This window comes from Citrus clementina, unplaced genomic scaffold (genome assembly GCF_000493195.1).
Source record: "Citrus clementina cultivar Clemenules unplaced genomic scaffold, Citrus_clementina_v1.0 scaffold_8, whole genome shotgun sequence".
Classification (NCBI taxonomy): domain Eukaryota; kingdom Viridiplantae; phylum Streptophyta; class Magnoliopsida; order Sapindales; family Rutaceae; genus Citrus; species Citrus x clementina.
Genome location: NW_006262022.1, coordinates 13607355 through 13622062, shown reverse-complemented (window position 1 = coordinate 13622062; position 14708 = coordinate 13607355). Strand labels below are relative to the sequence as shown.

The 14708-nt window shown below is 33.0% G+C and overlaps 1 protein-coding gene and 1 long non-coding RNA gene across 5 annotated transcripts; both read right to left on the bottom strand.

Annotated features, from left to right (window-relative positions):
- Positions 1-906: 906 nt before the first annotated feature.
- Positions 907-9874, bottom strand: LOC18034255 (calmodulin-binding transcription activator 2). 4 transcript variants are annotated; one of them, XM_024179966.1, is made up of 11 exons: positions 9785-9874; positions 9199-9287; positions 8610-8652; positions 7437-7611; positions 7128-7265; positions 6706-6989; positions 5478-6011; positions 4360-5051; positions 3147-3726; positions 2378-2701; positions 907-1376 (listed from the first exon to the last, which is right to left on the bottom strand). In XM_024179966.1, exons 1-11 carry the CDS (start codon positions 9851-9853, stop codon positions 1260-1262), a joined length of 3045 nt encoding a protein of 1014 aa, XP_024035734.1. In that variant the 5' UTR covers positions 9854-9874; the 3' UTR covers positions 907-1259. The 4 variants fall into 4 exon arrangements, with proteins under 4 accessions (XP_024035734.1, XP_006423848.2, XP_024035735.1 ...); XM_006423785.2 differs by having other exon boundaries at positions 907-1373; XM_024179967.1 differs by having other exon boundaries at positions 6706-6977.
- Positions 9875-9912: 38 nt separating this feature from the next.
- On the bottom strand, positions 9913-13466 carry LOC18034575. Its single transcript, XR_002904395.1, has 3 exons — positions 13291-13466; positions 10582-12636; positions 9913-10452 (listed from the first exon to the last, which is right to left on the bottom strand). It is a non-coding gene; the product is annotated as an uncharacterized LOC18034575 (long non-coding RNA).
- Between the last annotated feature and the right edge of the window lie 1242 nt (positions 13467-14708).

Here is a 14708-nt window from a genome sequence, read left to right as displayed (position 1 = left end):
TTGATATGTTTATTCCGTTATGCTTGGCTGTTTTTATTTTAATGCATGCTAATTAAAATACAACCAGTAATTAATAAATCAATAGATAATGTTAATTATATAATTACTTGAAAACATACAACAATTTGAAGAAAAAAAAAGTATAAATTTAACCATATAATGGGATGAAAAAAATGCCGCTAACTTTTGTTTTTTAAATGAAAAAGTAATTATAGCTATTTATTCTTTTCGATAAATAATAATAATAAATTAATAGAAGAAAGAAAAACCACACTGTTAATATTAAAGAGAGAAATTTATTTTATTTGAAGAATTCTAATTGAATTTTTTTTTGAAGTATTTAATATTGATATAACTCTTTAAATAAAATTAAAATTTATTTAAAGAACCTTTTAATTATACTATTATATTTTTCATTTTTCTTATATTTAAGAGAGGATCATTGAATTTTACCCCACACTTCCCTAATGAAACTCAAATCCAGGATCTTAACCTTAGGGAGACTGCAATCATCATACCACCTGAGCTAAGCCTTCACTCAAACTCTTATATTCCTTATATGAATTATTCAATAAAAATGATAAATGACAATCGGCATACTTTCTGAAGTAGACTGAAATTAATTTTCCTTAAAATCATTTTGAGAATTATTGAAAAGATTGCAATGGCTACACATTTCCCAACTCCCAATAATTCTTCGTTGTGGAAAATAACAGCACTTTTATAAAAAACGAGTTGATTTTCTGTTTTCAAGACAGACATGATCACTGTCAAAGAATAGGGGAAGAAAATAAAATTAAAAAAACGAGGATCCCCCACCCCCCAACGTTTAAAAAAAAAAAGAAACACAAAAACGCGCTATAGCCTAGTCGACAACTTTTGTAAAAGTATTTTGAAGCCAAAATATGATCAAACATGCACACTACTAAGTTCTAATATCAGTATTGCACAGGAGTTACAATATCTCTGAATTGCAGTTTGAAAATTAAACTAATACTGACAAACTGCCAGAAAAAAAATGCAATCTCTGTTCTTTAACTATGGTAATGCATGCAATAACATTAAGAACTATGATACCTGAAAATAAAAACAATTTATCAGTACCATTGATGATACCAGGGATCTTAAATCTATCTTAAATCATTTCCTATGTTGATTAGATACTATATATACATACAAAATAAAGTTAGGACCTTTTGAAAGCTGCAATGGTGATGGCCTTCTATGTACAGGAAGGTAAAAATTGGTGAATTACAGGCTCATTCAAATGCCACAGACATGAAGGTGTCATCATCCAAAAGTGAGTCAATATCAATCAGATCGAGGTCTCCATCAGCTATATCTTCCAAGCCATTTGGAACCATATTGGACTCCTGCTAAAAGTTGAAACAAAGGATATTACATTGAAATTTATTGTAAGATAATATAAACAAATTTAAGCATTAGGCTCATACAGGGTTTGACTAGAATAAAAAAGCCATATCATTTCAGAATAAAATTCTAGTAGTTACATCAAGCAATGCAAAATATCAAAAGGCAATGAACATATAATACGCCCACTAAAGTCCTGGCAGAAATTTGAGCTTAGGAAAGACAAGATCCCAAAATGTCACTATTTTGAAGCAAAGATTTATCAGCATTTGGAATAGTTTTAAAAGACATTGATTTGGCTCCAATGACTGTTGATATTCAAACCAGTAAATTACAAAGGTTACACAAAACATTCAGTAAAACCCTAAAAGATCTCTAACACAAAGCACATTGGTTAACATCTATACAGGGTGCAACACCAAGGAACACCGGCAGCATGACAAAAATAAATGACTTACTGGGGCAAGGCTGCTAATAACCAACAGAATTATTGTTATTATTATTATTATTTTCATCAGCAGCTGCTTTCCAATTGTGGTCCAAGCTGTTTAGGACATTCAATTTAATTTGCGCAGCACAATAAACTAGTATACTCCGTTCTCTAGGAAAACAAATTTGAGGTCGGGGTAAAAAGGCATATGTTTTATGGAAGCTACAGCTATCTTTCAAATTCCGTAGTTCAAAAATGTCTTTATTCTTTATTTTTATTAATTGGGAAGCAGCAATGGTCTAGTTGGAGTCACAAAAATTATTATCTCGGAGATATTGTAGCTTTTGGGCTTAGGGATCTATTGTCCTGTTTTGTGGACTTCTTGCCCCTTTCAATGTGCATTTCCAACATTAAATAAACTTCTTTTGCTTCTGAGCACAAAGACAAACAAAGAACACGAACAAAATTTGTCTAGGAAGACCAATAAATATTTAACTAATTTCTATGATCAAGTGTCTAATCTGTTTTCTCTGAAAGTTTAATTAAAGAAAACTTGGAAAAGTTTAAAACATATACCTTGGTTTCACGGGAACCTTCGACAACGGTCAGCAACCTACGGTACTGAGCTCGTGCCTCAGGATACTGAACCATGGACTTCACTCTGCCAAGTGCCTTTTGCAACCTTTCTTCAGTTTGTTTCCTTCCATCCTTTAAAAAATCATAATCGTCTTCCTTCAATGGCACATGTTGTGGATTAGGATTCATACCGAGAGCATCACGTCGGAATCCACGCAAACCGCTGCCTTTACGTCTCCAGCGCAAAATGACCTTTTCCAGGATTCCAACTGACCAGATGATTGGCCTATATTTTTTTCTTGCCTGATGTCCTCTCACATGTGCCTTCACACCAAAAGTTAAAGTCAGCATTCATATTAGTTATTAATAAACTAGAAAGACCAAAAAAGAAAAGGGCAAGAGTTCAATTTCAAATCTCTCTGTCCACAATTTTTATCTTTCTTTTCTCTTGGTAGGTAAACATAGTGATAATGCAAAAGGTTATTCAAAGAAGAATGATGACATTATTACTTGTGCACCAGAAAGAACAACCGAGTCAACCAACTTAAAAAATGAGACAGTTCATACCCTAGATTATTATCTTAAGCCAAAAACTGATAAATGCTATTATACAATGATCTAAATCTGAAAGGAAGCAGACAATCCCCTTAATCACTCTCTCTGTCCGGATGATAAATTGTCAGGCAAGGTGAACTGGATCTAAGTCAGGTGATATTCTAATTCAATGAGAACAGATACTAGAATTGAAGAAGGAAAATGGGCAATAAACCTGAATTTTAACAATCCTTTGCCTAATTAATAGGAATTCTTTCCTCTTCTTCCAACCACGAAACTTCTTCTGGATCTGTATAGCGGCAGAATGGGCTAGACCATCACCTTGTACAGGCCTGAGTGACTTAGCAGCCACAAGTGAAAGAGCATGCTCATATGATATACCTAATTCATTATTAAACTCAGTTAACTGCTTCCGCTGGAATGATTGCATCCTGAAAATTTGATGTATACGGTCAGCAGCTTGAGTAGCATTACAGATGGCAGTTAATGAATCCTTCAGTGATAGTACATCTGACTCATCATTATCATTAGCAGGAGTAGCTGTCTTCTCTGAAACTGTTTGTACAGCTTTAGCTATAGAATCTTCTAAGGCACCATCGTCTGCTGAATCGTTCATTTTAAGGGATAACAGAAGGCTGGTTAACGAAGACTCCGCAAGAAAACCCGAGATTCCTTTGTGTCCATTGCTAGAAGCTAGGTCTGAAGGAGTTCTAGACAATGGAAATTCTGGAGATGGATCCGTTAATAAACCAGGAGCTGCACCCAGGGACAGAAGGACAGCAACAGTCTTCTCTCTGAAAGTAGCAAGGATTAAAGCAAAACCAAGAAATTAATAAAAATAAAAAATCATAGGCTTTTCTGATTGTGATGTTAGCTTTTAATAAATGATTCATGCTGCAATTACACAGATACTGAAGCTGTTAATATGGTTATATATTGAGACGTTTTAGACTGGTTCATAATAATATGAAAACAATATCTAATACGCATGATAAACACTATCTAATATGCATGACAATCAACCACAGAATTTGATTAAAATTCAAGTCAGGGACTATGCTATAATCACGAGAAACAATTTTAGTATGAATGATTGTTTCTATGTGCATGAATGTGTTAATGTATATAAGGAAAGAGAGACAAGGGACAGTTAGGGGCATGTGCAGAGGGATATGCATTGATTGACCTCCAGAATACCTGAGATTTCATTTTTAAATGATCCCTTGCATTATACAAAAATAAGCAAGACATAGCATTACCAAAAATTTAGATAGCATTACCAAAAATTTAGATATTTTCAGTGGTTGGCTAGGAATTAGGAAGGCCTATGGGTCTACGCCAATGTTATCATAACTAGATACATCATGCAAACTTCAGCCTGGAATTTAACACAAATTAGAAAAAAAATCAAACTTAGAACTCCTTGCCTGCCACAATATGCAGCCCAATGAAGGGCAGTCCACCCACTCAGGTCACGGAAATTAATACTAACTCCAGCTGTTACAGTGGGTTTTATGGCCCAATCATAACCAAGAGAAGCAGCTAAGTGCAGTACACCTTGCCCCTCATCATCTAAAATGCAAGGCCCTTTACCATCTTCACATACTTTACGAAGAAGCCATGAGTACAGCTTCTCTTTCATAATCTTCTGAAGGATCTGATACTTTTCCACATGCTGTGACAAATTCTTCTCAGGGTTTGCCTCTACCATGTGGTAGCTTTCCTCTTCCTCTTTTAATTGAATAATTTTGCTGATTAGTTTTTGCTTCTCACATAGACCTTCAGATAGATGATTTTGAGGAGAAGATCTCATAGATAGGATCCTCTCAAGTCGCAAATGAAGAAATGATTCACTTGTGCTACTACCATAGATGTCTGAAATATCCGCATCTTTAACAGAGCCCACTATATAGTCAAATTCACGCACTTCACTACATGCTAACCTGTTAGAACACGTTATGTAAAATGGGACTCGTCCAACTGCGTGAGGAGGGATACGGCAACAGAGAACCCCATCTGCTAATACCTCTGCTGGAACCTCCACTTCTGCAAACATACATGACCACTTAAATTTCGTCACCTCCTGGTGACTCTTCAAAAACATTCCAGTGACCATAACCTGTTGTATGATAAATGAAAAAGAATTAAGGTACAAACAAATTCTGTCCTCTCCTCCTTCAATAAAAATAGTAACAATTTCAGAATTCAAGAATCATCCCAAACTAGAATTCAAGAAGCGACCTTCACAATTTAATAAGTCAAAAAGGCAAAACTCTCTAAAAAAAAGGAAATAAAAAAAAAAAAAACTAACAAATTCAACAATGTTTGTGAAGCAGGAGGATTACACAACATTATAATTTAGTGGAAAAGAGATGATTCATGATAGATGTAAGTTGAAAATGAAATATCCCCCATTAACATAGCCAGAGCATTATTTTTTTAGTCCTTTTAATAATAAAAAACGAAGAAAACAATGAATTTACTGCTTAATAGCCACAGAACTACCGAAACAATTCTATTTTGGAGAGAACAAATTATTAAATACCTCAATTTCTGGATCTGTGTAGGTCCATTTTGGTGAGAAATCAATTATGCTAAATAGTTGATCCTGGGAGAGAGAGGGGCTCAATGAGGAATCATCCACTACATTTCCGCATTCCTCAGTGCTCCATTGAATACCAGAGGATTGCACATGCAAATTATCAACCTCTTCAAGTTCTTTGCTCATCCAACGTGAGAAGCTGTCAACTTTTTCTAAATTGCCTTCTCCATTCAATAACTTCTGTTTGACAGAGAAAGAAAAATTGATAGTTCCTTCTCCATGTATTTCACTCTCAGAATTTGATTTTGTTTGAGAATGAGATTCCACATCTCTCTGCTGCATCTGGAGGTTGTTCTGAACGGGCAGTTCATTTTGCTGATCCAGAAAAGCACAAAATGGTTCGGGAGCACCAAGTAAACATGCATCATGAGTTCTTTGCTCAAATAACCCATCACCTAGATCATAAGCTGGCTCCAAATCTCTAGACAGGTCCATGATACTTTTTAAAAAGTGTGAGGAATTATCTGCCAATGGAATCTAGGTAAAAGATATAAAGTTAGAATTTAGAAGCAACTAACTGAGAATATATATATGTTGATATTTGAAATAACAAATTAGATCTCAATGTCATTTAATAAAGGAATATAAGCTTAAAGTTTTAACATAAGTAGCCATAGTGATGCAGACATTGAAGAAAAAGTTACTACCCTAGTCTTTTCAAAACTCCTCAACAATCTGGAAACAAATTTTAGCGCAAAATTCTCACACTAGCAAGGCAATAGACGTGAATTTTGGCAGTGAAAATAATCCTCGAGTAACTCATAGCGGTTTGCCAGAGTTCTTTTGTTTTGCATTATTAGGAAAATAAAGTTAAGAGAACAGATTTCTTGTTGTTTTAAAGTAGATATACATTTAGATAGAAGGGGCAAAAGCCAGAGTTCAATATTTCACAGTTTAAAAGTAATTCTGATAACAACAAATACTTGTTCCTGAAAACAGGTTCAAGATTAGTTGTCTTACAAACTATTTCTAGAAACAGCTAATCCAAGGCTTTTAGTCAAAAAACATTTCCTGTTTTTTAAACTCAACAGTTGTGAAAATAAATACCAAAAGTGACCTGCAGCTTTAACAAATGACAAGAACTTGCTATCAGTAGGTCTGAAATCTCAAAAGTCACCAATTCCATTTAATTTCAGACATTTAGTAGTTTAAAAAGATAAAGTGTAAGTACCTGCCAATTGAATTGGACTGGCAGAGAACTTCCAGAATTCTCTTCAGAAGTCTCCCTCGATAAAAGTTCACCATCAAAGATATTTTCTTTCTGAACGTTGCTTTCCAATTTAGCATGAGGAGGTACATTATCATTTTCCCCAGAGCAATGTTCCAAGACCTCTTCCCAGGATGCTAGACCAAGTGCTTTTTGACACTCAATCATAAGATCCTGATTATCATTAGGTATATGTCCAGCATGTGAAACATAATCGCCAGGAATTGATGACCGAACTTCAGGGCAACCTCGCAAAAGTCCCCAATTGTATTTTAGATTTGAGTGCTACATCATCTAAAAGCTAGTTTCCAGCATTTCATAATTCAAATATAAGCCAAAAAGGAACTCAAAATGAAATAATATGTAATCATAGAAAACGAAGGTACCAGAACTGGGACTCAGAAAATAAGAATATGAAAGGCCAGAATCCATCTTTTCCATTCTAGGACCATTCCCCATCTGTGGTAACTCATAATATAAGTGGGCTCTGGAACTTGCTTGATGACTATCCTCTGCATCATATCCTGTATATTGCAAGATAAAAGACACATAAGCTGAATGAATAGCCAAGTTCATCAAAATCCCATTTGACATTCATCAGTTCACAAGATAAAGTTCTGTCAAGTGCAGCATAGAGAATTTCATTGGTTGAGCAAAAGATGAAAAACATAAAATAAATCAGAAGCAGGAAATACCAGAATCAGCATCTTCACATGATAATGTCAGAGTGCTGGTTGGGCTTGTGGAATCCGTAATGCCTGAGGGTGCTTTGGTACGATTACCAGGAAAGCTAAAAGTCAAAGAGCTATGCTTTCCAGGATTTGATGTAACTTCATTACTCTCCCTATCTCCAACATTTGACTTATTACCCTGATGGGACAGATAAGATAGGTAAATTAAAGTATTTCATATTATAAATGGTAATGCTACTGTAGAAGACTTTAATTTCATTTACAGAAATACAATCGAAAGGATGCTAACCCCAGAAATTACAAATAGAAAAGAGAGAGAAAGACAAAGGAAAAACATCTGCTTGGATGGGTCATATAATATCTGAAGTTTTTTTCCAAAAAGAATATTTGCTTGCTGTTGTTGGCAACTTCAATGGGAGAACATCTCTAAGGTCATATTATATGAATACTAATCTTTAATAAATGCAGGAAGTAATCAATCCCATAAATGATTGTAAAAACTTATTACAATATTGACTTCTCCATAATTTTGGGGATGCCACATCAATGGCTTGCTCTGAGAAGAAGTATATTCTTGGGAACAAAGACCTAGACCTAGATGCCAACAATGAAATAACAACTTTCTAATTTAGGAAAGGGTATTCTTCAACGTTAGATCATTCATTGGTATTAACTAAGAGTTCTGTTACACAATAGTCTTTTGAGGCATTTTGGTGCTCTGACAGGGTGACCACTGGTGCAGATTAGAAAAATTCAAATAAAAACTTTGAAGATTTTATCACAGTTGAGATCCCTGAGCCATTAAATTAAACATGTTCAAACTGGAGCAAAAGTTATTCACCTCTACCTTGATATGACGTTAACAAAGTCAACCTAACCAACCTCAACCTAACTTTACATGTTTTCCACTTGCCAGAATCAGGCCAATGAGAGTTTGAGAATTAGAAAAGATTTCAATTCTGTGTCCAGTCAACACTAACTAAATCAAGAGGAGTTGCTTCTCCACATTTGTTCTTAACCTAAATTACTAAACAATGTTAGTGGAAAGAATGATAGGACAGACCAATGGGTTTCCCTTTTACCTTTTCATTTAGGATGCCATGCAAAGGTTATGCTGAATGATTCGGAAAAATAAAAATAATAATACATAAGCATTAAGAAGATCAGTGAGAATACCTGAACTTCTAAGTAGTGGACAAAAACTATGTGCATCAAATCCCTGCAAGATTTGACAAGCTTGTAAGGACCAGCACGAATAGAGAAAAATATTTCAATCAAATAGATGTCTAATTGAACATATAAACCTGGCTTAAACATACTGATTGAAAGGTTAAACCAAACCCCACCAACCACTACGTTTAGTTGAACTGAGTTTCTATGATGATTGGTTCAATCACAGATTTCATGAAACAAAAGAACCCAATAAGTTTGAAATCCTCACAAGAACGAATTAACTGATTAGGTTTCTATATTACACATTGTCCCACAAGCCAAAATCCTAAACAATAACTTTTCAGTTCAGTTTTCTCCACTCTATGAATATTTACTTCGGTTTCAGATTTAAGGCTTTCTCCACAAACATTCTTGTAAACAGCAAAGATGGTACAACAGAAACCTTTTAACATGAAGAAATACTAAGGTATAATCACGTCAGCCCTAGCTTCATTTGACTATAGCTTTTGGTAGTCTCAACAACTTCCAGGACATCAAAAGTAGTTCAGAAACTCAAAAGAAAGTTGACGATAGCAATGATAAGTTCACTTACTGTTCAAGCATCCAATAGCAGCGCCTTTGGAAATTTTCATTATCTTCTCCGTGGGCATAATAGCAGTGTAACACATCAACACTTCCAACCTATAATTGCTTAAACAATTTGTCTCTCAAACTCTCAGTTTATTATATTTGAATAAATTTTTAGACAGAACAAAAATAAAAAAATAATAAGAAGAAAAATGCAGTCAGGTAAGAAGAGTTAATAAGACATAACATAGATGCAGAATATGTGCAATTGCTACAGAGCCTTAGGTCCGTTTGGTGTTGTCTTCCAACTGTGGCTTTTACACTATAGCTGTAAAGTGTCTGATAAAACACTTGCAATTATGGTTTGGAAGCTAAAATAATTTTACCCAACAGTTTTTTGATGAATAACGTATATTGATCTTAATATTTTGTCAAAATTATTGTTTTCCAAGCTTTAGAAATCATATTTTCCAAACAATAGCAGCCTTTATTACACAACTAGAGTGTGCATCTCATAGCAACTGTAGTTTTTATGCCACAGCATCACAGTACCAAACAAAGTCTTAATCCAACACCTGCACAACCCAGATACAAGCTAAGTGCAATCTTACCTTTAATTTTTCATGAGCTTCCCTTACAGTCTTTCCATCTTTTTCTTCTTCCCTCCAAATTATGCCCATCCTTCCGAAAAATATCTCAACACCTTTTGGTTCAAAAAGGAAAAAGCGAACCCCCTAGCGAGGTAGAATGCATGTCCTTCCCAAAACATTGGAATAGATCATGTTTCAAAGCAGGAAAGTGACTTATAGGTGTTCACCAACAAGCAATGCAACAATACACGAAATCAAATTTTAAAAGTTTCAAATTTGGGATTTCACAATGAAATAGCACAAGCTATCTGAAAAATTGATATAAAGTGTATAAGCGGGAAAGAAATATCAAAATATCACAAGAATTAACAACATTAAATCCAGAGTCCAAAGGTAAACCCAATAATTCCCAAAAAAAAAAAATGATAAAAAGGATTTTATATCCATATGTTTTCAATTATCAGGTGATAACAATTACTACAGAGAATAAAAGATGATGCATAAGAGGCAGTGTAAGAGGAGAACAGGGATGCAAAATATCATCAACAAACAAGAACATTTAAATCCATAGTCCAAATATATGACCTGGCTTTTGATTTGTGTCCGGGCAGAAAGAAAAATTTGATCTACTTGTGCTCCTATCTTAAGTAAGAAGACATATTTACCAAATTGATCTCAAACCTTTTGCACTACAAAAAATCAGAAAGGTAGAGAGAGAATAAAAAACAAAGTGTAGGAGCAACCACAATGAAAATTTCCATCAGTTTTAAGTTCTCCAATGCTAAAAATATGTTTGAAATTTAAGTTCAAGAGGTCACCATGAAGATCAAAGAAATTGAATGTTATTTGCAGAAACAGTAATCTTCATCCCATCCAGAGCTGATGTCTTGACGTTCTATGAATCAATAAACAAGAAGCCAAGAAAAACTGTTCTTTTTCCCATCAAAAAGTTATATTCAATTTGTTCTACTTTCAGGTGTGAAGATGATGTTGGTTAGGCCAGTTTTGAATATTTCACACAAGCAAGAACTTAGGAGCCAAAATATTACAGTCTCTCGTCCTATGAATCTAACAATATCATAAAATTCAATCCAGAAATTAAAATCTCGCAAGCACACTTTTCCCTCCAATGAATTTTAAAAACACAGTATTTCTGAAATCATGGCTAAGGTTCACAAAATAATATTTGAAAAGGGCCCAATTCACTCTATCAAGTAGAATTCTGTAGTTTTTGAAATTATAGTAAAACAATAAATGTATACAAAAAAAAAAAAAAAAAAAGCCCTAGCTTATATTTTCAAATAGTAACTCACAATTTGTGAAGCAAATATCCATTGTAAATTTTGTTTGAGAAAACTGACGTAGGGACATCATATGCACATGTTAGGAATATATTGTAATATTATACAAGCCTCTGTATCTATATATATAGAAATCCACTAAGGTAAGAACATTTGAGCATTATAAAGTATCACAGGAAATAAAATAAAAAGTATCCAGCCTATGTAGAGGAAAAATATTCTTCAAGCACCATTGAACAAAGCAGTATATAAAAGTTGGTACTTATGCCCTCTTTCAAATTTATTGTCTTCAAAGTATAGAACAATAGAACATTATATGGAATTTCGACATATCAATTCATGAATACCAACTTTGAAGTACATCAATGTTTAATAGATGAAGGAATAAAATATTATACTATATAAAATAGTACCAAATATCATTTTTAACCAAGCTTACAAATTACAGGGCCTGCTACATAATCAAATTGTCTTGGAAAAAGGCTTTGCATAGTCCCCAGAAGGAGAATGATGGAAGAAGCAAAATAAGGAGATCATGAGTAAGGCATTCAATAAACTAAAGCAACACCGCCAACCACCCAACCAAAAAAAATAAAAAATAAAAAATAAAAAATAAAAAATAAAATAATAATAATAATAATAATAGGGATATAAGATGAATCAAAATCACAATATAAGTTTGAAGTTTACAGCTTGCAGCTCTGAAATGAAGAATAAGAAGAAACCACATTTCCAAGAGTATTGACAATGGCAGATGACATGATTCTTTTTTTTTTTTTTTTTTCTGGCAAGGTGGAAAGGTTGGAAAAAGTGAACTGTTAATTAACATGTCAGAAAAAAATCCAAAGAAACAGGCTATAACGAACAAGTTATTAAAAAACTAAGAAGGATCAGCATTATAGTTCTGAATCACTAAATGCCGGCTGTTTTCACTAAGTTTAGGCCTTTGTATAGAAAGTCATATGAATCATATGGACGGAAACGAGATGTATATGTAATTGGAGATGCTGCAAACTACTGACAGCAAAAGTCTTGCAAAGGTTATCATCTCCAAAACATGAGCAACTAGAGATATTTGTTCTTAAATCCACGTTTTAAATAGGATAAGGGACAACATGCATATACATAACAAGCACAATCTTAGACAGCCTAGACAATGTTTCGAAGACACAGCTATGTACAAATTTACGTTAATGCTTCATAGAATATAAGTATAAGTTTGCTTCTTGGCAGCAGTGACTACCGAAAAGTGGATTGAGTATGAGGAAATTAAATGTTTAATATGGTGCAATACCAAAATCAATAAAAAAAAAAACCAAATAAGCATTCAAAAGCATCCAAAGGCAATTAACTAGGACATATGTGAAAGTTCATGTTTTACTATGCACCGTAAGATTGCAAAATTAATGTAAAATAAATCTAGTGCTTTGTTATTATTTGCAAAAAGCATACTTGGTGGCCTGCTTGGAGGCTCTGAAGCAATATGGAATTTCTGATAATTACAAAGGATTTCACAAATTTCAGCAGGCCGCAACCATCTATGTTGAGCTTCCATTTGCAATTGTTGCATATCTACACACCAAACATAAATATGTCAGTCCACATAAAAGATATGGCCGTAGCCCACAATCAAGATTAATAATTACGCATGAAGAAACTGGATACCATTCTCACAAGATCAACTATGTCCGAATTAGAGGAATCATGTACATAATTCTGTACCAACACGCGTGATGTGACAGAGAGAGATTTCATGAGTCATTGTCTTTCTTTTCATAATATCTTAATAAAATCAACAAAATCTGAATGCACATGGGAACATTTCAACTGCTAGTTTACCAATTAAAAAAAGATAAAAAACTTACATTCCATTTTTGAAAAATCATCAGATAACTAAGGTCTATTAGGTTCCATTCATGTTTATTCTTCTGATTGACAATTGAATCAATGCTAACTGCTGAATCCGCTAATAGGGACAGATTTGGGAACTGATAAACCTAAATTCTAAGTCAATAACTCAAAGATACATACAGTAATTTCCTGCTCCATCTTAACTATAGCAATAATTCTCTGATCTATCTACGCCTATAATTAATTATTCAGTAATTTCCTAAAAAAATAATAAAATATTTTAACATATAAATGATTTCATTTTTATAGCGAACCAAAAATAACCGATTGATTCTACTCTCAATCAAATCGAAATTATGTAAAGAGAAAGCTGACCTAGTCGAGGAGCCAGAGCGTACGACCCTCGATCCGCCATCAGAATCAGACCAATTGACTGCAAAGATTTCCTTTTTCTTGTTTTATTTCTTTTTTCTTGTGAGTTGAAGTCAGCGTTTCTGATTTTGAACGTCAGCTTTTGGTGCCGAGGAAGGTCGAAACTGCAAGGAAGTTCATTTCATTCGGTTTGGACTAATCATTACTCGACATCTGGCGGGAACTCAAAGTGACTTAAAAGTGGTTGCTTTTGGACACAAAGTGCTTCGGCAGGAAGGGAATTCGGGAAGGAAAAAGATCTCATTAAAATTTTTACTTCTATTTTCTATTTCATCCTTAAATACATTTAATAAGATGAAAATGGAAAATTTCTATATGTAGAATGATTAACTATGGATAAATAATTTTAGTAAATTAAAAATTAAAGATTTAAATAAAATTATTACTACATTATAAAATATTTAAATTATTTAAAAAATTTAAAAGTTTGAAACAGTATCTAAAATAATATTAAAATTAAAAAATATTTGAAAAGATCAGTGCTTGAGAGAAAAAAGAAAGTATAACAATATTTTAGGATTGAATAAAAATTATAATGTATGATTTTCTTTTAATTATAACCTACCGATATTAGGTAAAAAAAAAATTATTAACCAACATCATAATTGACAAAATAAAAATTATTGAATAAAAATTAAAAAATATTTATATATAATGGAGATTGAGGTGGGGATGGGTGGAGTACAAAACCAAATCTCACCCAATTAAGAATTTGAAAATTATTTTTCTCTCATTCCCCACCTCATTCTCTAAAAATTATTTAAAATTTACCTCATTTGTGGTAAGGACCTATGGGGCTCTAAACCCGTGAAGGATTTCGTCATTCCTATATTGCACTATTGTCATTATGATTGATGTTATTATTATTATTAAAAATTAATTAGTTTTATTGTTTAATTATTATTATTATCATTAATATCACTATTATTATTAATAAAATTATTAATTTTATTATTATTATTATTTTTAACAACAATTATTTTAAATAAATAATAATAATAATAATCACAATTATTATAATAAATAATGACAATAATCAATTAAGGTTATTTTAGTAACTTGTCCTAATTCATTCTGATTTCAAGACAAAGTAAACACATCAATAATATGATTTATTTTGAATATGATTACTACCAATAAAGTAACTAATGCATTTTGATTCTTAATATATGTTCTGATTCCAGCCTATTCTGATTCCATTCCACTCTGATTTCAGTTTATTCCAATTACTGATTAGTAACCGCACCATTAATTTATATTTATTAATTTTTTTCTATGGGTGTTAACAACAACGTATCTAGCTAGTATGCCGTAGCAATAACAATTTTGGCCTAACGACAACATTTTCTAAATAATTTTTA

Coding starts and splice junctions, on each gene's coding strand:
- LOC18034255 (XM_024179966.1), bottom strand. CDS start 9,853: ATGGGCATAATTTGGAGGGAAGAAGAAAAAGATGGAAAGACTGTAAGG. Junction 6,990..7,127: donor TTTTCTGAGTCCCAGTTCTG/GTACCTTCGTTT, acceptor GACTTTTGCGAG/GTTGCCCTGAAGTTCGGTCA. Junction 3,727..4,359: donor TGGGCTGCATATTGTGGCAG/GCAAGGAGTTCT, acceptor TGCTACTTTCAG/AGAGAAGACTGTTGCTGTCC.